This window comes from Dendrobates tinctorius, unplaced genomic scaffold (genome assembly GCF_039654945.1).
Source record: "Dendrobates tinctorius isolate UK_male_01 unplaced genomic scaffold, ASM3965494v1 ptg000103l, whole genome shotgun sequence".
Classification (NCBI taxonomy): Eukaryota; Metazoa; Chordata; class Amphibia; order Anura; family Dendrobatidae; genus Dendrobates; species Dendrobates tinctorius.
This window is the reverse complement of record NW_027361771.1, coordinates 46,561,490-46,588,419: the sequence shown is the minus strand read 5'-3', so window position 1 is coordinate 46,588,419 and position 26,930 is coordinate 46,561,490. Positions and strand designations below refer to the sequence as shown.

Genomic DNA, 26,930 nt, shown 5'->3' with positions numbered 1-26,930 from the left:
TGCGCAGGTGCCAGATTCCCAGCCCCCCCAGTGTGAATACATCATAACACACTGTGGGGCGGGATCTGGGGCCTTCGCAACACGCAGGCGCGATAGCCTGATGTCAGTTCTCGGGCAGCGCGCACTGCACATGCCGGAGAACTGTTGGCACAGCGCAGGCGCCGGGCATGTAACAGCAACACAGAAGGCGGCGCACTGACGCCAGAGGGGGATGATGGACGGCTTAGATGCGGCTGACACATGGGGAGACGCCATATCTCTGGGACTCAATACATGTATGGGGCACAATTTATAAAAGTCAATATTTCAGTGTTACTAGGGATCAGAAACATAAGAGCCACCTTCAAGGAATGCAGTTTAGTGCTGCTGAAGGTGGCTCTTTTACTTAAAAACGCCTTGGGGGGTGACAGGTTCCCTTTAAGAAAATAAAGTACCGCAGAACAATCCATGACCAGTAGGTGGCATCAGTTAACATACATATCAGCATTTTGTAAGCATTTTATGCTGCTCTCAGATTAGGTGATAAAATCCTGGTGACAAATTCCCTTTATGGAGATGTAATCTACATTGTTCTCTTATTGGAGAGAAAATAAATACGTAACTGACCTCTGCTCCTATAAAAAGGGCTGCGTCTCAGTGTGCGCCATTCTGACTATGTATAAGTGCATTATTTTTTATAGTGCTTTGCTACATTCTCAATTGTCTTTTTTTTTTTTTTTTTTACCAAGGACATCCCCTCCTCCATCAACTTAGTATCTCTAAGCAGTTGGCTCAGAGTAGAGTTGAGCGACTTTGGTCGGATCGGGTTTCATGAAACAAAATTTGTTTCAGATGAAACTCGTCCGACTAGGGCAAAAAAAGTCGGAGTTTCGTCCGAAACCCGACCCCAATGCAAGTCAATGGGAAATAAAAGTCGGCATTGAGCGGATGAAATTCATCCACTCAATGCCGACTCTTATTACCCATTGACTTGCATTGGGGTCGGGTTTCGGACGAAACTCCGACTTTTTTTGCCCTAGTCGGACGAGTTTCATCTGAAACAAATTTTGTTTCATGAAACCCGATCCGACCAAAGTCGCTCAACTCTAGCTCAGAGTTCTCATAGTGATGCTGAGGACAGAGAAGACCCCTGATCCACATAGCACAGAACGGACCAGAACTGACAAGTGATCCCACAGCCCAAGCCTCCCATAGTAGCTAGGATTACAGGTGTGCGCCACAGCACCCAGCAGAGATGGGAGCATTTCGTTGTCACAGATGTATAATATTAGGAAATACATTATGTGTAATACACGTAATGTTATATATTTTGCTACATGTCCCTGTGGATTTATTTATATTGGTCTCACCACACGCCCTTTCAAAGTATGTGTTAGGGAACATGTTTTGGGGATTATGGCAGTCATCGACCACAAGGATGCATCCTTAAAACCATTCCACGGCACTTTTGGCTGTGTCATGCCTGTGATGCCTCTTTGCTTCGGGTGAGGGGCATCGATTCTATTGATGTCAGCATTCGGCGAGGGAGGACATCGCAGAGGTTGGCCCAGCTTGAGTCTCGATGGATCTGGACTTTGGATACCATGCATCCAAAGGGATTAAATGAGCAGATCAGTTTTGTCCCCTTTTTGTGACTTATTACGGCTGTTTGAGTCTCTTTCCATCTGTGGGGTATAAGCTCTTTGGTTTTAAAAATGTTTTATTAACTTTTATTCTTTCACTTTAGGAGTGCTAGTTCCTCTTTGGCTTCTTTCCGGATCCTATTAACTGAATGGTGTTCCCCATGAAGATGATTTCTTATTATGGGATCGTATATACATGATAGCTGGATACTCAACATATACAAGTTATTATTACCATTGTCATTGCATTATATATTGTGTATCATTATTGTATATATTGTCTGCAATGATGTTTTGTATATGATTGAATTCTTATCTTTATATACAGCATATATACACACATGGAGCCCCTTCTCATTTTTGTATATTGCTCTATTGCCCTGATTTAAGGACTTGTTACGGCTTATATATATTCATAGATTACATATATTATGTTTCTCACGTATCTTCTATGAGTGGCAATTATGTTTTGTGCTCATTATGCTCTAATTTTCTGTCACTATATAGCCGTATTATATGGTCTGTGTCTGTAGCAGTATCTGCCCTTACATTCCTCATTATGGTATTAGTAGCCAGGTACGCATGCGCGTCTTGCCCCTTATGCCTGTTGGTTCTCGGCATCTCCTCAGTTCACAGGATGCTTGATCACATGACCGTGACCTCGCTCCTCCCCTCTGTGACGTCGATGCCACCTGTCATGACGGATGTCTCGACGGCGCATGCGGGAGGGAGCGCCGCTGATCGCTGCCGGGTGTCAGCCGATTATCACAGCTGACACCATGTGTCAGGGGCGGTCACAGACCGCCCCAGCACATTAACCCCTGGCACACTGCGATCAAACATGATCGCAGTGTACTGGGGGATTAGGGAAGAATCGCACATGGAGGGAGCTCCCTGCGTGCTTCCCTGAGACCCTCAGAGCAGCACGATGTGCTGTGCTGCTTGCGAGGGTCTCCTCCCTGCAGGCCCCCAGATCCAATATGGCCATGGGGGCCTTCGGGGTCCTGCAGGGAGGCGGCTTCCTCAGTGCCTACTGAGAGCAGGCACTGAGAAAACCTGTGCAGCACCTGTCAGATCGCTGATCTGACACAGGGCATTGCAAAGTGTCAGGTCAGCGATCTGACACTTTATTATAATGTCCCAAGGTGGGACACTACAATAAAGTGGAAAAAAAAAAGTGTAAATTTATAAAATAAAATAAAAAAAAAAAATCCTAAAATAAGAAAAATCCCTAATAAATTTTTTTTTTGTAAATAAAAAAATACAAAATAAAAATGCACATACAATGCTTTATCATTATACTGCCGAACAAAAAGTGTAATAACACGCGATCAAAAAGACGTATATAAACATGGTACCACTGAAAACGTCATCTTGTCCCACAAAAAATGAGCAGCCATACAGTGTTATCAGCAAAAAAATAAAGTTATAGCTCGCAGAATGAAGCGATGCAAAAACAATTATTTTTTGTATAAAAATGCTTCTATTGCATAAAAGCGCCAAAACATAAAAAAGACATAGAGGTATCGCTGTAATCGTACTGATCTGAAGAATAAAACTGCTTTATCAATTTTACCACACACAGAACGGTGTAAACCCCCCCCCACCAAAAAAAAAAAAAAAAATTCATGAAATGCTGGTTTTTGTTCATTCTGCGTCCCAAGAATCAGAATAAAAAGCGATCAAAAAATGTCACGTGACCGGAAATGGTACCAAAAAAAAAACGTCAACTCGTCCCGCAAAAAATAAGACCTCACATGACTCGGTGGGTCAAAATATGGAAAAATTATAGCTCTCAAAATGTGGTGATGCAAAAACTATTTTTACAATAAAAAGCGTCTTTTAGGCCGGTTTCACATTAGCGCATTTTCTGCGCGCGCACGGCCGGGGGTAGCTCCGCCCCCGAGCCGGCTCTCTGCCCGGCGTGCCCGCCCCTTCCTTGTAGCGCCGCCTCCTAGCGGACAGCGGCGCCTGCGATCGGCGCACCCTATCTTTAGCATAGGGTGCGCCGATCGTGCGCAGGCCGTGCGCTAGTTGCGCTTTGACCTGCGCTGCGCACTTTTGACGGTGCGCCGTGCGCGCCAAAATCGAACTTTTCGGATTTTGGCGCGCACGGCGCACCGTCAAAATTGCGCAGCGCAGGTCAAAGCGCAACTAGCGCACGACCTGCGCACGACCTGCGCACCCTATGCTAAAGATAGGGTGCGCCGATCGCAGGCGCCGCTGTCCGCTAGGAGGCGGCGCTACAGGCAAGGGGCGGGCACGCCGGGCAGAGAGCCGGATCGGGGGCGGAGCTACCCCCGGCCGTGCGTGCACATAAAATGCGCTAATGTGAAACCGGCCTTAGCGTGCGACAGCTGCCAAATATAAAAACCCGCTAAAAATAGTAAAACAAACCCCCCGTTATCACCCCCTTAGTTAGGGAAAAATAATTTTAAAAAAATGTATTTATTTCCATTTTCCGCTAGGCCTAGGGTTAGGGCTGAGATTAGCGTTAGGGATGTGTTGGGGTTAGGATTGGAGTTATAATTGGGGAGTTTCCACTGTTTGGGCACATCAGGTGCTCTCCAAACGCAACATGGCATCTGAGCTCAAATCCAGTCAATTCTGCGTTGAAAAAGTCAAATGGTGCTCCTTCCCTTCCAAGCTCTGCCATGCGCCCAAACAGTGTTTTACTCCCACATATGGGGTATCAGCCTACTCAGGACAAATTGCAAAACAACTTTTGGGGTCTAATTTCTCCTGATACCCTTGGGAAAATAAAAAATTGGGGGCAAAACTATGATTTTTGTGGGAAAACATTTTTTGTTTTTATGGCTCTACGTTATAAACTTCTGTGAAGCACTCGGGGGTTCAAAGTGCTCACCACACATCTAGATAAGTTCCTTGTGGGATCTAGCTTCCAAAATGGGGTCATGTGTGGGGGGTTTCAACAGTTCAGGTACAGCAGGGGCTCTCCAAACGCGACATGACACCCGCAGACCATTCCATCAAAGTCTGCATTCCAAAACATCACTACTTCCCTTCCAAGCCCCGACGTGTGCCCATAAAGTAATTTTCTCCCACATATGGGGTATCAGTGTACTCGGGCCAAATTGGACAACAACTTTTGGGGTCTAATTTCTCCTGTTTCCCTTGGGAAAATAAAAAATTGGAGACTAAAAGATTATGTTTGTGGAAAAAATATTTTATTTTCATAAACTTCTGTGAAGCACTCGGGGGTTCAAAGTGCTCACCACACATCTAGATAAGTTCCTTGGTGGGGTCTAGTTTCTAAAATGGTGTCATTTGTGGGAGGATTCCACTGTTTAGGCACATCAGGGGCTTTCTAAACGCGGCATGGCGTCCGATCTCAATTCCAGCCAAAAAAGTCAAATTGTGCTGTTTCCATTCCAACTCTTCCATGCACCTAAATAGTCTTTTACCCCCACATATGGGATATCAGCACAATTTGGACAATAACTTTTGCAGAATGGTTACTCTTGGAAGAATAAAAAAAATTGGGGGTGAAAAGATCATTTTCGTGGAAAAAATATTTTTTTAATTGTACGGCTGTACGTTATAAGCTTCTGTGAAGCCCTTGGGGGTTCAAAGTGCTCACCACACATCTAGATAAGTTCCTTGGGGGGGTCTAGTTTCCAAAATGGGGTCACTTGTGGGGTGGTTTCCCCTTCTTAGGCACATCAGGGGCTCTCCAAACGTGACATTGCGTCCGATCTGAATTCCAGCCAATTTTCCGTTGAAAAAGTCAAACGGTGCTCCTTCCCTTCCAAGCTCTGCCATGCGCCGAAACAGTGGTTCCCCCTCACATATCAGGTATCAGCATACTCAGGACAAATAACTTTTGCAGTCCAATTTCTCCTGTTACCCTTGGTAAAATGAAAAAAATTGGACCTGAAGTAATTTTTTTGTGAAAAAAAGTTAAATGTTCATTTTTTTTTTTTTTTAAATATTCAAAAAATTCCTGTGAAGCACCTGAAGTTAATAAAATTCTTGAATTTGGTTTTGAGCACCTTAAGGGGTGCAGCTTTTAGGATGGTGTCACCTTTGGGTATTTTCTATCATACAGACCCCTCAAAGTGACTTCAAATGTGATGTGGTCCCTAAGTTGTGCTGATGTAAAGTAAACATGTGGGAAATTTTATAAAGTTTTTTGTGTGCAGTATCTCTGTGATTTAAGGGCATAAAAAAATTCAAAGTTGGAAAATTGCGAAATTTTCAAAATTTTCGCCAAATTTCCTTTCTTTCACAAATAAAACGCAAGTTATATGAATTATATTTTATCACTAACATGAAGTACAGTATGTCACGAGAAAACAATGTCAGAATCACTGGGATCCATCGAAGCGTTCCAGAGTTATTACCTCATAAAGGGACAGTGGTCAGAATTGTAAAAATTGGCCCATCATTAACATGCAAATAAGCCTTGGGGGTAAAGGGGTTAAAAAGCAATCTGTCACTAGGTTTTTGCTATGTAATATGAGAGCAGCATAACCTAGGGGCCCAGAATCTCATTCTAGTGATGTGTCACTTACTGGCCTGTGTGATGCGGTTTCAATAAAATCAGTGTTCTATCAGCAGGAGATTATGACTACAGTATTAGCAGCCTCATGCCTCCTAGACCTGCTGCTCTGTGTAACCCTGTCTCCACCACTAATTAGATTTTTGTGTCAATGCACACTGTACACAGAAAGCTGCCAGAGTCTTGAGTGGGGTTATATATAGCTCCACCTTCAAACTCAAATAATGGCAGAATTGTTTTTTCTTTCACTATTTCATACCACTTAGAATTTTTTCCCATTTTTCAATACATTATTTGGTAAAATGAATGGTGCCACATTCCAAAGTACAACTCGTCCCACACAAAGCAGCCCTTAGGCTGGTTTCACACTTCTTTTTTTGCGCTGGATTTTAGCGCTAAAAAACGCATGCGTTTTTTTTCCTATATTTTGCATGGGATGCGCATATGTGCGCATTGGCATGCTTATGTATGCGTTTTTTTGCGCATGCGGTTTTTTTTTTTTACCATTAGTTAGACAATGGAATTTAGGGGTTTGGGTTAGAGTTAGGGTTAGTTAAGGGGGTGTAGAGTTTGGTTAAGGGTCAGGGTTAGTAAAGTCATGGTTTGGGTTAGTGTGAGGGGCCACCTAATGTTGGAAAAAAACAAACGCATACAAACGCATACAAACGCATACAAACGCATACAAACGCATACAAACGCTGCGTTTTTTTCATGCATGCTCATAAAAATGCTTGAAAAAAATGCAGCATTTGTATGCGTTTATTCAATGCGTTTTTTTGCTGGAAAAACGCGCTGCAAAAAAAAGCAAGTGTGAAAGTAGCCTTACAGTTGTGGCCAAAAGTATTGACACCCCTGCAATTCTGTCAGATAATGCTCAGTTTCTTCCTGAAAATGATTGCAAACACAAATTCTTTGGTATTATCTTCATTTAATTTGTCTGAAATGAAAAAACAAATTAAATGAAGATAATAATACCAAAGAATTTGTGTTTGCAATCATTTTCAGGAACTGAGTATTATCTGACAAAATTGCAGGGGTGTCAATACTTTTGGCCACAACTGTATATGTCCATGAAAAAAAAAAAAAAAAAAGTTGTTCCAAGAGCAATAAGTGATAGTGGGAAAAGTGAAAGTGCAAAAATGAAAAAATATATGGTTCTTAAGGCTAAGTGCAAGAGGAAGAAAAAAAAAATTGATCCAGCTGGAGACGGAGGCAGCTGCAATTAACAAAGCTTTATTGGACAACTTAAAAATATGTTGGTTCTAAAAAATTTCTTTTAGCAAACACCAAGCACACCAGTGAGGAGGATCCTCCTCACTGGTGTGCTTGGTGTTTGCTATAAGAAATTTTTTAGAACCAACATATTTTTAAGTTGTCCAATAAAGCTTTGTTAATTGCAGCCACCTCCGTTTCCAGCTGGATCAATTTTTTTTTCTTCCTCTTGCTCCTAATTCATGTGGATGCTCACCACAGTCCGTGCTGGGCGTTGGCAGGCTTGGGGATTGCTTTGCAGACGGGTAAGCTGACTACACTTTTTTTACTTAAGGCTAAGTGCACACGTACTTTTTTGCCCTGCGGATCAAATGACCTGCATTTTTCCTGCAAATTTCTTCCTTTTTTCTTGCGGTTTTCTTGCGGTTTTTGTGCGGATTTCCCCCTGCGGATTTGGAGAATGGAGCAGGTGGAAAACCGCACAAAAGAAGTGACATGCTGCATATTTAGAGCCACAAGAAAACTGCGCTGAAAAATCCACAGCGTCTGCACAGTTTTGTTTTGTTTTTTTTCTATTGATTAACATGCTACTGTACATCACAATGCGGATATGCAACGTTTATGCGCGGTAAAATCTGCTGCGGATCCGCTGGATATCTGCATCATGTGCACATGGACTAAAAGCGTTAAAAATGTATTTCAAATCACAAACATTTATGGCATATCCATAATACATACCTGAGAAGTCAGATAGATACTGGTCTGACCTCTGACAAAACAAAAATCCCAAGCATCTCACCGGGCTAGGCAGCCAAGATCGGATGCACTCAAGTAGGGAAAGAATAAAAAGGTAGCTATTCTGATCTACGCGAGTTGCAGAAAGCAGGACAAGTGTTGCATGAACCCAGTTCTCAACATAGTGTATGTGGAAGAAGACCACAATGTGTGTTAAAATGAATGACTCTCAGAAAGTGCCAGAGTGATTTATTACATTGCATTAGGCAATAACATACAAAGATAACATTTTACCAGTTGCTCGTTAACACAATTTTCACCTGTGTAGCTTCTATGATGTATGAGGTCTTCTGGTTTTAGGCTAAAATATTTCCCACATTCTGAACATGACAATGCTTTTTCCTCAGTGTGAGTTCTCTGATGTCTAACAAGACCTGATTTTATGCTAAAACATTTCCCACATTCTGAACATGGAAATGGTTTCTCCCCTGTGTGAGTTCTTTGATGTGCAACGAGAGTTGACTTTTGAGCGAAACTTTTTCCACAGTCTGAACACGAAAATGGTTTCTCACCTGTATGGATTTTCTCATGTTCGATAAGAACAGATTTATAGGTAAAACATTTCCCACATTTTGAACATGAATATGGCTTCTCCCCTGTGTGAATTCTCTGATGTGCAACAAGAACGGATATCCGAGTAAAACTTTTTCCGCACTCGGAACATGAAAACGGCCTCTCATCCCGGTGAATTCTTTGATGCCTCTCAAGATGATCTTTACGGGTAAAACATTTCCAACAATCCAAACAAGCAAATGGCTTCTCCCCTGTGTGACTTCTCTCATGCTTAACAAGAGCTGACTTCTGGGCAAAATATTTTCCACAATCTGAACATGAAAATGGTTTCTCTCCTGTGTGAATTCTTCGATGTTCCAGAAGAATTGAGTTCTGGGTAAAGCACTTCCCACATTCTAAGCATGAAAATGGCCGCTCATCACTGTGAATTCTCATGTGCATAGAAAGACTTGAGCTCTTTTTAAAAAGTTTCCCACAATCAGTGCAGGGAAATATTTTACCCCTGCTGTAACCTGTGCTTTCATTAACCATTTGAGATAGGTCAGGAAAAGGGTCCCTGTGATAAAAAGAAGAGTCAGATGAAAGATTGTGGTTATTAAAAAATACAGGTATATTAGGAGTAATATGGTGTTTTTCAGATGTATTCTCTGCGATATCCGAATCTTCAGCTTCAAAATCTGGAAGCAAAATCATTTGATCCTCTAAACTACCGGCACAGTTATCTATGGGAGAAAAAAAAACCTACTAGAATATCATTGGTATTTTGGAAAAATTGGAAACAACATGACATTTCAATGGGAAAGCTTTCTACAAAATACAAACATTTTATATGTGCATATATACAAATAAAATAATTATTCTTCAAAACATCACATAAGAAAAAAAAAATACCAGTGCTCCCGACTCTGTTTTTAAAGACCATCGGGAAGCCATTTTAACATATTAAGGCATTAGTTTTCCATTTGCCCTTGATAGCTGGGACTGGTATGTTAGCCCTAGTTGCAGAAAAATTCAGCCTTTTACCTGTAAATCAGGGCAGACTGTGCCTCTTGGGCCCAAGCAACTCCTCTCCCCCTACAACCAGCGTTCACGATTGCTGGGTCTAGGGGAGTACATGATATTAGTGCCGTCTGTACTGCATGCACAGCACTTGTTCAGCACTGTGTTAATAGCGATCAGGAAGACAAAGATGGTAATTAGCCGTCCCTGCCTTCACTATGGGGGTATCACCCAATTGCATGATCTCCTGCAAGCCGTTTCTCTTGCATTAATGTTTTAGAATGTCATTGCAGAGTAAAGTGAGAACCGTCTGGACATTTCATGTCTATGTGCAATCTGGAAGAGACATGTAACTTACAGGCACGGACATGTCACTCATGGAAATAGAAGCCTCAGGATGCTAAAATGCAATAATAGTACGTAACAAAGTACAAAGACTTTACATGTATAGGGAAGGAATACGAATGCAACGTGATGGCTGATTTTTCTTTTTTGTCTTCAGCGTTTGTGTAATGCAAATCCGTCAAGTAATTTATGTTGCTTTTCTGGGAACAGCATAAAATAAAATGGAGAGAGAATTGGAGCAGGAATTCTGAGAAAAAAGTGTAGAAAATTCAGATAGGAATGAGTTCTGCTTTCCCGCCCGTACAGATTGACAGCCTTCGCTGTATAGAAGCTAATGCAGGGAAAACCATCAGTCGGTATAGGCAGGCTAAGTTTTTACTGTTTTAGTGGGGTAAAATATTCTGATCTTTGAAAGAAAAAAAAAAAAAAAAAAAGAAATTAATGTGTTTGTGCTGTCATTTTTTCAAGATCCATAACCTTTTTATTTTTACATTAATGCGGCAGAGTGAGGGCTTATTTTTTTTTGGGTGCGGAGATGTCATTTTTATCGATTCCATTTTGCGGTGCATTATACATTTCAATTGTGTGTTACTATATTTTTATGCTGAAGATGTGCCGAAAAAGGCATTTTTTTTTCTTTTTTTCTTACTATGGTACTTACAGTATGGATTAAACAATGTTGGATTTTGATAGATTGAACTTATACAGACCTCGCCTTAACAAATATGTTTAGGTGTTTTTTTTTCCAGTTACTTTAACATATTTCACTGGGAAAAGGGTGGGTTTGTGTGTGTGTGTGTGGGGGGGGTCTGAATTTTTATGTTTTTTATATAATTTAAATGATGTTAAACTTTTTTTTTTTTTTTTTTTTTTTTTCACTCAGTCCCGGTGCGTGATTTTAACCTTTCATCACTTCTACTACATTACAGAAATACTTCAGCATTACTGTCTATAGTAAAAATCACAATCTCCTAAGAATCCCAGCTTATGGCAGTAGAACGAACATAGTAGAATCATGGCCTTCAGCAGGCTCCTGGCTGCCACAGGAACCCATCCACACACCTCAGTCTCAAAGGAAAATGGATGCCTGAATGCCCGAGCCAGATCAACAATCAAGGCATTAAAGAGACTGTCAGCACAGAATGACCATTTAAACCAAATACAGGCACTCCATACTTCATGGCAGGGTCATTTATTTATATACACCTTCCCACCTGCATGGTTTCCATCTATCTTCACCATTCTCTGGTCCTATGAAGGTTGGAGAGTGAGGAAAAACATGCAGGTGGGAAGGTGTGTTTAAATAATTGACCCCACCACTAAGTACTGCCGCTCGGTGCTTTGTGGTTAAATAATTGACCCCACCACTAAGTACTGCCGCTTGGTGCTTTGTGGTTAAATAATTGACCCCACCACTAAGTACTGCCGCTTGGTGCTTTGTGGTTAAATAATTGACCCCACCACTAAGTACTGCCGCTTGGTGCTTTGTGGTTAAATAATTGACCCCACCACTAAGTACTGCCGCTTGGTGCTTTGTGGTTAAATAATTGACCCCACCACTAAGTACTGCCGCTTGGTGCTTTGTGGTTAAATAATTGACCCCACCACTAAGTACTGCCGCTTGGTGCTTTGTGGTTAAATAATTGACCCCACCACTAAGTACTGCCGCTCGGTGCTTAGTGGTGGGGTCAATTATTTAACCACAAAGCACCAAGCGGCAGTACTTTGTTTGAATAGTCCCTTTAACTCCTTAACGACCAGAGGTATTTTTGGTTTTGTGTTTTTCGCTCCCCTTCTTCCCAGAACCATAACTTTTTAATTTTTTGGTTAAAATGGCCACGTGAGGGCTTGTTTTATGCAGGACGAGTTGTGCTTTTGAATGACACCAATGGTTTTACCATGTCGTGTACTCGAAAACAGAAAAAAATTCCAAGTGCGGTGAAATTGCAAAAAAAGTGCAATACCACACTTGTTTTTTCACCATGTTCACTAAATGCTAAATCTGACCTGCCATTATGATTCTCTAGGTCAATACGAGTTCATAGACACCAAACATGCATAGATTCTTTTTTATCTAAGTGGCTGAGAAAAAATTTTAAATAAATAAATGCCATTTTCCAAAACCCGTAGCGTCTCCATTTTTCATGATATCGGGTTGGGCGAGGTCTTATTTTTTTTGCGTGTCAAGCTGACGTTTTTAATGATACTAGTTTGGTGCAGATATGATCTTTTGATCGCCTGTTATTGCATTTTAATGCAATGCTGCAGCGACCCGAAAAAAAAAAAAAAAAAAAAAAAACACACCTTAATTCTGGCATTTTTACTTTTTTTCTTATTACGCTGTTTAAAGATTGGGTTAATTCTTTCATTATATTGATAGATCGGGCGATTCTGAAAGCGGCGATACCAAATATGTGTATGCTTGATTTTATTTATTGTTTTATTTTGAATGGGACGAAAAAGGAGATTTTTGTGTACTCACCGTAAAATCTCTTTCTCTTAGCCTTTAATTGGGGGACACAGAACCTTGGGTGTTATGCTGCTGTCCACTAGGAGGCGACACTATGCATAATCTGAAAAAGATTAACTTTGGCTCCTCCTCTGCAGTATACACCCCTGGACGGCGTCAGCCTTCTCCAGTTTTGTGCCAAAGCATAAGGAGGAACGTAACCAAATAACATAACCATGCCTGTAAGAAGGCTACTATGTACGAGCTCAAGAACAATATAAGAACTCAACAGGAAACAACGGCCCGTAAGGGCAACAGGGTGGGAGCTGTGTCCCCCAATTAAAGGCTAAGAGAAAGATTTTACGGTGAGTACACAAAAATCTCCTTTACTCTGTTGCCTAATTGGGGGACACAGAACCTTGGGACGTCCCAAAGCAGTCCCTGGGTGGGAAGCAGTGGACGAATATTGTGCTGACAGTCCCCTAGACTTGGGGTACTGCCGCCTGCAGAACCAGTCTACCCAGGCTCGCATCCGCTGAGGACTGGGTATGAACACTGTAGTGTTTCGTAAACGTGTGTAGGCTAGTCCAAGTGGCCGCCTTGCACACTTGTTGTGCCGAAGCCTGATGCCGAATGGCCCAGGAGGCCCCTACTGCCCGTGTAGAGTGTGCCGTGATACCGGCCGGAAGAGGGGAACTGTTAAGTCGGTAGGCCTCATGTATGGTGGACTTGATCCACCTGGCAAGGGTAGCCTTGGAAGCCGGCAACCCCTTGCGACTACCTTCTGGAAGAATGAAGAGGGAATCGGATTTCCGGAAAGGTGCAGTCCTGGACACGTAAATCCGCAATGCCCTGACTAGGTCAAGCGTATGCAGAGCCTTCTCCACTCTATGGACCGGAACCGGGCAAAGGGAAGGCAGTGAAATCTCTTCGTTAAGGTGAAAGTTGGACACAACCTTCGGAAGGAAGGATGGTACCGTGCGGAGAACCACCTTGTCCTGGTGAAAGGCTAGGAAAGGTCGTCTGCAGGAAAGTGCTGACAATTCCGACACTCTGCGTAACGAGGTGATAGCCACTAGAAAAACCACTTTCTGAGACAGAATGGAGAGTGGAACTCCTCTAAGAGGTTCGAAGGGTGGAGCTTGCATGAGCTGTTTTAGGTCCAGTATGGGTCGGACGCCGCCTCCTTTCTTGGGGACTACGAACAAATTTGAGTAGAATCCTCGGAATCTCTCGTTCGCGGGAACCGGCACCACAACTCCTGATTGAAGGAGAGAGGAAACCGCTTGGTGGAAGACACGAGCCTTTTCTGGTGGTGTTGGAGGAACAGAAAGGAAGAACCGGTTCGGTGGAACGGAAGTGAACTCTATCTTGTATCCGGAAGACACTATTTCCCTGACCCACCTGTCTTCTGTAATAGGCAGCCAGACTTACTGAAAGAGTAAAAGTCGGCCGCCTACTGGTGGGGTGTCTTCCGGAGGTCTCGAGTCATGATGAAGTGAAGTTCTGAGGTTTTCCTCCCTTGGGTTTCGCTTGGCTTGCTTTCGACTGCCAAGCCCTGTCCAGTCGCTGCTGCGTCCGTGGGTTGTCTCTGCGTGGAGAACGGTTGCGGTTTTGCACTGGGCGCGAAACGGACCAGCCCGAAGAATTCCGAAAGGATCGGAATCGCATCTGATTTCTTCGTTTAAACGTGCGTTTCGGTTTTAGTTGAGGGAGAGAGGTACTCTTACCCCCGGTGGCATTGGCTATCATGGTGTCCAACTTTTCGCAGAAAAGTCTACCAGTAAAATACGGAAGTCGCGTGAGGGACTTCTTTGAGGCCGCATCCGCTTTCCATTCTCGCAGCCAGAGGATGCGTCGGATCGTGATGGCGTTTGATGCTATTCCCGCTACACCTCTGGCGGAATCCAGGGCTGCATGAATCATGTAGTCTGCTACCACTGCCATCTGGACCGCTTGGTCCGAGAGTTCAGGATTTGAAGCCTGAAGACCCTCCTGTAGTCTTTTGGCCCAAGCTAGGATGGCCTTGGCTGCCCAAACTGAAGCAAACGCAGGGCCCAGAGAGGCGCCTGCCGCTTCGAAAATAAAACGAGCCATGCGTTCTACTTGCCGGTCTGCTGCGTCCCTGAGGGTTGAGCTATCCGGCAGAGAGAGTAAAGACTGTGCTGCTAGCCTAGAAACCGGAGGGTCCACTTCAGGTGGATCTGCCCATTGTTTGGTGTCTTCCTGTGGGAAGGGGTACTTCGCTTCCAGATATTTGCGATTAGCGAATTTTTTGTCAGGCTGCGCAAACTGTTTGGTAAGTATTTTCTCAAACTCATCGTGATTAGGGAAGACCTTAGGTGGTTTTTGAACACTTTCGAAGCAAATCCTATGTTTTGGGACTTCCGGGGGCGACTCTGGAATTTTTAGCACCCGATGAATAGAAGAAATTATGTCCTCAACTAGCGCTGTATTGCTAGGGGGAGAAGGTACCACGGACCTGACCGTTTCAATATCTGAGTCGGAGTCACAGATGCCCTCCGAATCCTGTGCCTCACTAAGGTGATCCCTGGAGGGCGACCTGGGGCGGGGGTCTTCTGGGGCGGGGGAACCCTGTGGTAAATTGCACTGTCTGTCTGTGGCAGGGGACTGCCCAGGAGACCTGGAATGACGCTGTCTCTCCCTAGAGGGGGACGACCTTGTGCTATAGTGCGACTCAGGTGATCGAGACCTGTGAGTCCGCTTACGTCTGTGGGAGTCGGAAGCAGCATGTTCCTGAGACAAGCTGTCCGTTTGCTGTGTACCGTCCATAGCCGGGGCCCGACTCTGCAGAGCTTGCAGCAATGTAGCAGTTAGGTTGTCTATGGACTGTGACATAGACTGAGACATCTGAGTTGCCCATTCCGGCGTGGCCTGTGACACTGAAGCGTCAGTAGGGACTCCCTGGGGTTCTGACCCAGAGTTCTGGATGCAGTCCCGGCAGTGCGGATACGTGCTGCCACTAGGGAGCGTGGCTTTGCAGGCTGTGCAGAATGCATAGAAACATTCCTGCCTGGTTCTCTTCCTTGAGCCCGGCATAGTGCACAGAGGCTGGCTATAAGGGATCGTACAGGGGTGGCTACGCAGAGGGAACCCACAGAAAGCCTTATATGAAGTATAGATTCACAGCTGAGTAATGAGAACCCAGCTGTGAGCTTACCCCACCGGTGTGCCCCTAGGTCCAGCGCCGACAGATCCAAGTTCTGTGCCCCCCCGGAGACCGCTGTGATGCTTCTCTCCTGGATCTCATCCAGAAAAAATGGCCACCGGGGCTCTGAGGAGAGGGAGGAGGGGGCGGAGAGCTGAAAAGGGCGCGCTGGGCTGTGTAAAAACGCCCCCTTTCTGCCTCAATCCGCCCCTTCTATGACACTCCAGTGTGTCATTTTGGTCGGGGGGCGGGGAAAAGGCGGCGGCTTCAGCTAGGCCGAAGCCGCGGTCTAAATTTGAAGCCTGATGCCCAGGAGGGCTCCAGAGCGGCGCGGTAGTCCGGGGGGTGGGGGCGGATTTGTACCAGACCCCCCAGAACGGTCGACTGGATAGCGGTGGGGGTAGCAGGGGTAGCGGTTTTTGTATGGGGGGCCCCTGAAGGGCTATGGAGCCGCTGCTGCTGCAGAGACAGGGACGCAGCAAAAGCCCTGTTTCTGCTGTGCCATCCAGTCCGCACCCTCCCCCGGCCCCCACAGGATCCCTCAGCCGGCCTGGGGTCCCTGGAAGCTGCGGAATGCTGCCTGATCTCCGACCCTACCTGAGGCGTCTCAACCTAATACCCCCTGCGGGGGATTAGGGAGGGTGCGTCTGTCACCGTCAGGGGGTCTTCATCCTCGCCTCAACCTCAACCCAGACCCCTTAAAGGGGTTGGGGAAGGAGGGGGGGTCTCGACCTCGAACCAGGACCCGAGGGACTGGGGAGGGAGCGACATGGGGAAAAAAACCACCTCGACCTCAACCGGGTACCCCTAATAGGGGACCGAGGAGGGAGCCATGCCGGGAGTCTCGCTGGAGACCCACTTTTCTTCATCTGTATTTCCGTGAAAAAAAAAAAAACGGAAGAAAAAAGGTGTGCCTCCTTGCGACACTAAGCAAAAACTGGAGAAGGCTGACGCCGTCCAGGGGTGTATACTGCAGAGGAGGAGCCAAAGTTAATCTTTTTCAGATTATGCATAGTGTCGCCTCCTAGTGGACAGCAGCATAACACCCAAGGTTCTGTGTCCCCCAATTAGGCGACAGAGTAAGGGGGTGATTTGAACTTATTTTTATTTTTTTTTTTTAAAACATTATCGGCTCTGCTAGATACAGGCAATGATCAGATTGCCTGTATGTAGCAGAATTATTCGCTTGCTATGAGCGCTGACCACTGTGCGGCGCTCATAGCAATCTGGCTATGACAATCATAGAGGTCTGCTGGAGACCTCTGGTTGTCATGCCAACCCATCGGTGACCCGTGATCAAGTGACAGGGTCACCGATAAGTGGGATTTCCAGAGCACTTCCCAGAAGCGCATGTTAAATGCCTCTGTCAAGCTAGCTTCAAACTAGCGTTTTGGGCAGCAGCGCACGCCTGCCGCTAAGCCCCGCCCCCTCCGGTCATCTCCGCCTAGTACTGTACATGGCTGCATGAGATCTGCACACCCTATCTTTATTCAAAAGCGTAAAGCCAGCTCACCGACTTCCATGGGAGCACGGATCACCATCCTGCAATGGTCAGTTCAACGAAGAAAGAAGAGAAATATCCAGCTCCACACAAGGATCGATTTCCAAATTTATTCCAATAAAGATAATATACAGATCAGCTCCAGGGCTGCATCAGCTCACACAGGACCTTCCAATCATGTGACTTGTATTAGACTCAGGATTGGTTTCTGCTCCTTTTTAACCTGTGTGTGATTTTGATATGGTAGCTTTGATAAAGATTGCATGTAGTGATCAAAACGCGTCGCTTATGTCGCTCCTGTGTGAGCTGATCTGTATATTATCTTTATTGGAATAAATTTGGAAATCGATCCTTGTGTGGAGCTGGACACCCTATCTTTAGCATAGGGTGCACAGACCGTACGCTAGTAGAATTTTGCGTGTGCTGCGCCCTTTTGACGGTGCGCCGAACACACCATGTTGCATTTTGGTGCGCTCGGAGCACCGTCAAAAGGGCGCAGCGCACACAAAATTCTACTAGCGCACAGTCAGCACACGGTCTGCGCACCCTATGCTAAAGATAGGGTGTGCAGATCGCATGCAGCCGTGTGCAATACTAGGCGGAGATGACCGGAGGGGGCGAGCAGGGGCCCAAAACGCTAGTGTGAAGCTAGCCTCAGACTTTGACAGCGGCATTTATTGGGTTAATATTCGCAGGTGGATCACAATACCTCCCGTGGCTGTTTTGGGCACATGTCAGCTGTTCAAAACAGCTGACACGTGCCTGGAATGATGTGGGCTCACCTCCGGAGCCCACATCAAAGGGAGGGAGTCCAACATCAGCAAAATTTACGCCAGATGTCGGAAAGGGGTTAACAGCTGTTAGTAGCAGATTCAGGCTATGAAACACAGCCACAAATACCCTGTGTTGGGCAGTCTCAGTTCCTGAGCCCGTTTCAAACGCCCCGACTGGATCCATGACACATATCCACCATGAAGCGTTAAGGCGTAAAAATTATCTCATGTGCAAGGTGAGACAAGAACACTGGGAACTCATTTAACCCCTTAGTGAGAGCCCATTGACCTCAATGACCAGGCCAAACTTCCGAAATCTGACTAGTGTCACTTTATGTGGTAATAACTGTGGAATACTTCAACGTATCAGTGATCTTGAAAATATTTTTTCATGACAATTGTACTTTGTTAGTGGTAAATTTATGTTGATGTTTTGCGTTTATCTGTGAAAATATCAGAATTGTTGCGAAAAATTAGCAGTTTTCAAACTTTCAATTTTTATATCTGTTTACTTCAAATCTGTATCATTTTTCAAACGTCATTTTATTTTGTTAGGATGTTAGAAGGGTTAAAAGTTTAGCAGCAATTTCTAATTTTTTTTTTTTTAAAAGAAAACTACAAAACCTGTTTCTTTAGGGACCATATTGGAAGCAAGCCAAAAAGTGATACCATTTTAAAAACCGCACCCCTAAGGCTAGTTTCACACTAGCGTTTATGAGCGCAGCGACGGCCTGCGCACGGCCGCCGCTAAGCCCCGCCCCCTGCCGCGCCTCCGCCGGTAGCTCGGCCCACCGGCGCATGACGCTGCATGCGCCCTGCGTCCCCTATCTTTATCACAGGGGGCGCAGGCCGTGCGCAGCATGCGTTTGGCGGCGCATGCGCCTTTTTGACGGTGCGCCGACGCAACCAAACTGCAGCAGGTTGCGTTTGGCGCACCGTCAAAAGGACGCATGCGCCGCCAAACGCATACTGCGCACGGCCTGCGCCCCCTGTGATAAAGATAGGGGACGCAGGGCGCATGCAGCGTCATGCGCCGGTGGGCGGAGCTACCGGCAGAGGCGCGGCAGGGGCAGGGCTTAGCGGCGGCCGTGCGCAGGCCGTCGCTGCGCTCATAAACACTAGTGTGAATCTAGCCTTAAATGCTTGAAAACTGCTGTCAGGAAATTTTTTGAGCCCTTCAGGTGTTACACATGGTTTAATGCAAAGTGGAATGAAGAAAAAAAAAAGACGTACTTTTTCTTCTAAAATGTTACTTTAGCCCCATTTTTTTCCACTTTGACAAGTGTTAGCACAAGACAATTGACCTCACAATTTGTTACCACGTTTCTTCTGAGCGTGATGATATCCCACAAATGGTCAGAAATCTCTGGACAAACGGCAGGGCTCAGAAGGGAAGGAGCGCCACTTGAATTTGGGAACACAAATTTGGCTGAAATAGACTGCGGATGCCATGTTGCATTTTCAGGGCCCCTAAAGGTGCCTAAACAGCAGAAGCCCCCCACAACTGACCCCATTTTGGAAACTACACCCCTCATGGATTTTATCCAGGGGTATAGTGAGCATTTTTAACCCACAGGTATTACACAGAATTTGATAAGATTAGGTCATCATATTGAAAAAAAATAATTTTTTCACAAAAATGTTGCTTTAGCCCCAAACTTTTGACTTTCTCAAAAGGCAACATGAAAAAAAAAAAAAATGTACCTCACAGTTTGTTATCCACTTTCTTCAGAGTGTGGCAAAACTCAACATGTGGTCAAAAAAGATCTGTTTGGACAAACGTCAGGGCTCAGAAGACAAAAGCGACATTTGGTATTTGGATTGTAAATTTGGCTGGAATAGATTGCACAATCCATGTCTCATTTGCAGAGCCACTGAGATACCAGAACAGCAAAAAACTCACAAATTCCCCCATTTTGGAAACTAGACCTATCAAGGAATTCATCTAGAGGTGTGTTAAGCATTCTGAACCCATTGGTGTGTCCGAGAACTTAAATGTGGCCGTAAACTTGAAAATTAAGTTTTTCCGCTAAAATGTCATTTTAGCCATTAAATTTTCATAATGCATAATAGGAGAAAATGGACCCCATAATTTCTCCCGAACACAATGATTACCCATATTTGGTCAAAAACTGTTTGGTCACATGGCAAAACTTGGAATGCAAAGAGCACCATTTAATTTTAGAAACACATATTTGGACACAAGAGTTGCATTTGCAGAACCCGTGAAGTGGCAAAAAAAACAAACTCCCACAACTTACCCCATTTGGCAAACTAAAAAGAAATTGATCTAGCCATGTGGTGAGAATTTTTTAATCCACAGAGTACATCATAAGCCATGAAAATAAAAAAAACTTAGCAGTTTTCGCTAAAATTTTACTCTAGCCTCAGAGTTTTAATTCACACATGGGGTAATAGGAGAAAATAGAACAATTTGGTATGTAATTTTATCTCAAATCAAATCTGATGTAAATTATAGTAGATTTAAGGCAGTAAGACTAAGCAGTTACTAGAGTGGCAGACACGCCTCTAGTTCGCTTTCATTATACAGTGGGTATGGAAAGTATTCAGACCACTTTAAATTTTTCACTCTTTCATTGCAGCCATTTGGTAAATTCTTGCAAAATTTTTGTAAATAAACCAAAATATCACAGTATTCAGACCCTTTTCTCAGACACTCATATTTAAGGCTGGAGTCACACACAGCGACTCACCAGCGATTCTGACAACGATATCAATGTGTCAGGATCGCTGGTGAATCACTATGTGATCGCTGGTGAGCTGTCAAACAGACAGCTTGATCAGCGCGGCGTCGCTGTGTTCGTTAGTTACCAGCGCGCTGATGCAGGGAGCTGGTAACTAACGTACACATCGGGTATCCAAGGGATGTGCGTCCCTAGATACCCGATGTGTACGTTAGTTACCAGCTCCCTGCATCAGCGCGCTGGTAACTAACGTACACATTGGGTACCTAAGGGACGCACATCCCTTGGATACCCGATGTGTACATTAGTTACCAGCAGATCGCTGGTCTCCCGCCTGTCACACGCAGCGATGCGTGGTGGCCAGCGGGAGACCAGCGACCAAAAAAAAGACCTGGCCTTTCCTGCAGCGATCAGCGATACCGGCAGGGGGGCCGGTCGCTAATCGCTGTCACACACAAGGATCTCGTTGGTGAGATCGCTGTTGTGTCACAAAAATTGTGACTCAGCAGCGATCTCGCTAGCGAGATCGCTATGTGTGACGGGGCCTTAAGTCACATGCTGTCCATTTCCTTGTGATCCTCCTAGAGATGGTACTACTCCTTCATAGGAGTCCAGCTGTGTTTAATTAAACTGATAGGACTTGATTTGTAAAGGCACACACCTGTCTATATAAGACCTCACAGTGCATGTCAGACCAAATGAGAATCATGAGGTCAAAGGAACTGGCCAAGGAGCTCAGAGACAGAATTGTGGCAAGGCACAGATCTGGCCAATGTTACAAAAGAATTTCTGCAGTACTCAATGATCCTAAGAGCACAGTGGCCTCCATAATCCTTAAATGGAAGAAGTTTGGGACCACCAGAAGTCTTTCTAGACCTGGCCGTCCAGCAAAACTGAGCAATCGTGGTAGAAGAGCCTTGGTAAGAGAGGTAAAGAAGAACCCCAAGATCACTGTGGCTGAGCTACACTGATGCAGTAGGGAGATGGGAAAAGTTCCACAAAGTCAACTATCACTGCAGCCCTCCACAAGTCAGGCCTTTATGGCAGAGTGGCCCGACGGAAGCCTCTCCTCAGTGCCAGACATATGAAAGCCCACAGAGTTTGCTAAAAAACACATGAAGGACTCCCAGACTATGAGAAATAAGATTATCTGATCTGATGAGATGAAGATATAACTTTTTGGTGATAATTCTAAGCGGTATGTGTGGAGAAAACCAGGCACTGCTCATCACCTGCCCAATACATTCCCAACAGCCAACAGTGAAACATGGTGGTGGCAGCATCATGCTAGATGAAAACCTCTTCCAGAGTGCTCTGGACCTCAGACTTGACCGAAGGTTCACCTTCCAACAAGACAATGACCCTAAGCAGACAGCTAAAATAACAAAAGGAGTGGCTTCAGAACAACTGTGACCATTCTTGACTGGCCCAGCCAGAGCCCTGACCTAAATCCAATTGAGCATCTCTAGAGAGACCTGAAAATGGCTGTCCACCAACGTTCACCATTCAACCAGACGGAACTGGAGAGGATCTGCAAGGAAGAATGGCAGAGGATCCAAATCCAGGTGTGAAAAACTTGTTGCATCCCTCCCAAGACGACTCATGGCTGTACTAGCTCAAAAGGGTGCTTCTACTCAATACTGAGCAAAGGGTCTGAATATTTATGACCATGTGATATTTGTTTTTCTTTAATAAATTTGCAAAAATTTCTACATTTTTTTCATTCAAGATGGGGTGCAGAGTATACATTAATGAGGAAAAAAAACTTTTTTGAATTTACCAAACGGCCGCAATGAAACAAAGAGTGAAAAATGTAAAGGGAAATAATATAGCGCAAATACCAACCCACTATTCTTATAAATTTAAAGGGGTCTGAATACTTTACGTATCCACTATGTGCAGCTAGTGGGAATACGGCACATAGCTATGCTACTGCTCCGTAACACGCCGGCCACCAAGTTATCTGATACGTGAGCAGCACCCATTATATACCAGGGAGAGAAGAAAATTCTATTTTGTAACTGGTGGATATGGAGTTGCTGACCCAGACGTCGTCGACTATGGAAAGCCATGCGCTCTGGAAGAGAAGAAATGACCCCTACCCTGAGAGGATCTCCTTGTGGTTGTGACACATCATGAATATGAAAACCTGTTAGCTCTGGATCTTAAAAGCTGCCAACAGTAGTGGAACTGGAGAGTATGTCTCCTGGTGTGTGTGTGTGTGTGTGTGTGTGTGTGTGTGTGTGTGTGGGGGGGGGGGGGGGGATGCTTGGTCTGGGCTGGGGAAGAGAGGTACTCTTACCGCCGGTGTCGTCAGAGATGAGCTGTTCCAGCTTTGTTTCAAAAAGAAAAGACCCCTGGAATGGAAGGCTAGTGAGAGACTTCTTAGAAGCTGCGTCCATGTTCCAAACTTTAAGCCAGAGGATTCTGTGGATGGCTATGATGTCGCTGGCGGCGAGAGAGGAGCAAGTAGGCGAGTTTAATGACAAAGAAAGTATTTTCCGGCAGGAGCAATTTGGTCCGCGAGATCAACTAACTCGCTGGATGAGGCCCTGGACTGAATAACCTTGGAGCAGCTCAGCTTCGCCCAGGTGGAAACCGACTTGACTACCCACATGTAGGCGAAGGTTGGGCAAAGGTATGTAACTGCGGCCTCAAAGACGACCTTGGTCAGGATTCAATATGCCCATTGGTAGGATCGTTGAGCGAGGCATCATCTGGGCGAAATAGGACGGTGTTTGTGGACAAGGGGTAAATGGGGGTGGGGTCCACAACCGGGGACTCAGACCATTTTTTGAGGAGGTCGGGTCCGAAGGGATACAAGATATCCAAACACCTCCTACCATGGAAACGCTTTTTCGGGTGCTCCCCTTCCTTAGAGAATATCACATCAAACTCCTTGTAGTTGGAAAACATCCGAGATCTGGTGGGGGAGAATGGAGACTCATCTTCCTGGACATGGAGCGTTTAATTAACAGCCGAGTTCAGGCTGTCAACCATGTCCTGAAGATTGGAGGTCTGATTCAGGTCTACATCAGCATCTGACTCGGAACGTAGGTTGGACCCTGAGGCTCCCTGAGGAACAGATGAAGAGGAGTGCGATACAGCAGCTATCCTGGAAGATGTGGATGGCGAGTGTGATCCAGATGAGGTGTCCGCTTGTTTGACCGTGTACACAATCTGACATGCTGGAGTAAGTAACCAGGTGAGTACTATTTGTCCTGGGCAACGATCAGAGCAGCAGCAGTGGATGAGTGGCTAGGCAGACACTCCAGGACCTGCACCAAGGTCTAGGACACTTTGGTTAGGTCCGCTACAGATTGTGGTAGAGCAGCTGCCCACTCAGGAGGGGGCGAGAGGGGGCTTTAACGGTTTGATGTTTTGACAAACAAAGCTGTATGAGGGTTTATATTTTGAGTGACAAGTTGGAAGATTTTTTGGTGCTATTTTGGGGTACATAACTTTTTTTGCTCCCTTTTTATTCAGATTTTTCAGACACCAAAGTAAAAAAAAAAATCAGCACTTGTTATTTTTATATTTTTTTGCACGGTGCACTATTATAGCGATACCAAATTTGTATAATTTTTTATGCTTTGCTACTTTTACCAACTAAAAACAATTTTTTATAAAAATGAATTTGTTTTTGTATAGTCATATTCTGAGAGCTATAACTTTATTTTCCAAATGATCCATATTAGGAATTTCAGTATGATGACAAAAGCGACATCTTTGGAGCGTTTTTTTTTTCTTTTTCCGGTGTTCACCATATGGAATAAATAACTTGACAGTTTTATATATCGGGACGATCCAGCATAAAGCAGGATCTAAGAAGCCACCATACCCTGTGGTCATCAGAGGACCTCAGAGTGCCATGGCAACCTTCGGCACCTAGGACTGGAGATCGGGTGGGGAGGGGTGGGGCAGAATTGTGTCAAAGTGGGGGTTTTTTTTAACCCCTTTTAAACACTTAAATGCCACAGTCGCGATTGATGATGCCACAGGGTGTCAGCTGTCACTTGCGGTAATTCTGTCCACTGGAGGGGTGCTGTACAGTTTATCCTCAATGCTGTGAAAAAGCAGCCCTGAGGATTAATGCCCCTTAACAGCCACTGTTAAAATGTGTATCGACGGTCATTAAGGGGTTAAAATTGTTGATAAAAAGATGTTTCCTTTTCAAACAATAGTCTCACTACTAAAAAAAAAAAAAAAAGTAATAAATTTAAAAGCATATGCCACTATTCAGATAAACTATTGCAAAAGAATGGGGAGACAAAAAAGCGCAATAGAGTCTTATCCACGTTACAAAAAAAGGATTATAACAAGAAACTTGCTCACCTGGTCAGGATGAGATAAGAGCATACAGTCTGGCGGCTGCTGCAGATCCACAAGTCCTCAAGGACAAGAAGAAATCATGTATTCAATGGGAATTTGCAGTTAAAACTCCGCGCTGCCGCAGGGTTAAATTCCAGGAGAGAGGTCATAGATTTACAGTGGCTTTATTCAACACATTTCAGGGGTCTCATGCCCCCTTCATCAGGAAATACCACACAGATGTACAGGCATGACACGTATATATAGTTCTGAGAGGATGCTGAGTTTCAAAAAAAATGAGCGCCAAGAGATCAGATGACACAATGTCAAAGTTCAATGACGTCACGGGATTAACTAATCCAATGGGTTATATTACAGAGATGTATAAAATGAGAATTTTTTTTTTTTTTTTTTTTAAATACAACAATTATTAATATCATTAACATCTTCAATTTTAGGTACCAAATCTAGATTGCAACTTTCAAAAAAGAGGAAAAAGAGGAAAAAGAGGGGGGGGGGGGGTGGGGGGAGGAAAGAGGTTCTTGGGTTCTTCTCTTTTTTGGAAAGTTGCAATCTAGATTTGGTACCTAGAATTGAAGATAATAATGATATTAATAATTGTTGTATTTTCAAAAGAAAAAAATTTTTTCTTCATTTTACACATCTCTGTAAGGCTACTTTCACATTTCCGTTTTTAAGCATCAGGCGCGATGCGGCGAAAAATGTAAAAACCGGATCCAGCGCCGGTTGCCACCAGATACGGCTTTTTTCCACAGACTAGCACTATCGCCACATTGCGCCTGATGGCCATGTGGCGTGTCTGGCAAAAAATGCCTGTCCGGCGTCTGCAAAAAAACGTTCCCTGCAACGTTTTTTTTTTACAGCGCCGGTCCGCTTTTTTCCACAGCGCATGCTTGAAGACTCTCTCTCCCTCTCCTGCACCGTCTCCGGCCTAAACAGATGATCCGGCGGGCTGCATCTTCTACCGGATCAGGTTTTACAACTTTTCGCCGCAGCCCACAGGATTTGTAAAACTGAAATGTGAAAGTAGCGGATTGGCCTGAGGATTTGTATCTGCGAAACCGCAGGTAAAAACCGCAGGTAAAATGACCTGCGGATTGGCCTGCGGTTTATCATCTCTACAATGGAGGAGATGGTAAACCGCAGCAGAATCCGCAGAAAAGTAGTGACATGTCATTTCTTTCTGCGGATTCAAAACCGCAGCTTTTCCGCAGTTAAAAATCCGCAGCATGTACCAGCAGAATGTAAATCCCATAGGATAATATGCTACTGTACTCTGTCTGCAGACCTGCTGCAGGTCCGCAGCGGCCGGAACTGCAGCAAAAACCGCAGCGTGTGCACATAGCCTAATATAACCTATTGGATTAGTTAACCCCGTGATGTCTTTGAACTTTGACATTGTGTCATCTGATCTCTTGGCACTCTTTTTTTAAACTCACGGTGGCTCAGTGGATAGCACTGCAGCCTTGCAGCACTGGAGTCCTGGGTTCGAATCCCACCCATGACAACATCTGCAAGGAGTTTGTATGTTCTCACCGTGTTTGCGTGGGTTTCCTCCCACATTCCAAAAGACATACAGTTAGGGAATTTAGATTGTAAGCCCCATCGGGGACAGTGATGATAATGTGTGCAAACTGTAAAGCGCTGCGGAATATGTTAGCGCTATATAAAAATAAAGATTATTATTATTAATAAAGATTATTAAACTCAGCGTCCTCTCAGAACTATATACACTTGTGATGCCTGTACATCTGTGTGGCATTTCCTGATAAAGGGGGCATGAGACCCCTGAAACGCGTTGAATAAACCACTGTGAATCTTTGATATCTCTCTCCTGGAATTTATCCCTGCGGCAGCAGGGAGTTTTAACTGCAAATTCCCATTGAATACATGATTACTATTCAGATAAAGAAAGTTACAGCTGAGAACGGATGAAAATGCCTTCAATATCATTAACGTGCTATTACGTACCTGAGCTGATCTCTACAGGAAT

At 44.6% G+C, this 26,930-nt stretch overlaps 1 protein-coding gene across 1 annotated transcript in view; it reads right to left on the bottom strand.

Annotated features, from left to right (window-relative positions):
* Positions 1-8,323: 8,323 nt before the first annotated feature.
* The window catches only part of LOC141100141 (uncharacterized), a 110,284-nt gene continuing 91,677 nt past the window's right edge, over positions 8,324-26,930 (bottom strand). Inside the window, exon 6 of the mRNA XM_073588405.1 lies at positions 8,324-9,152. Coding sequence (XP_073444506.1) covers positions 8,344-9,152 — 809 coding nt within the window. The 3' untranslated portion in view covers positions 8,324-8,343. The remainder of the gene's footprint in view (positions 9,153-26,930) is intronic.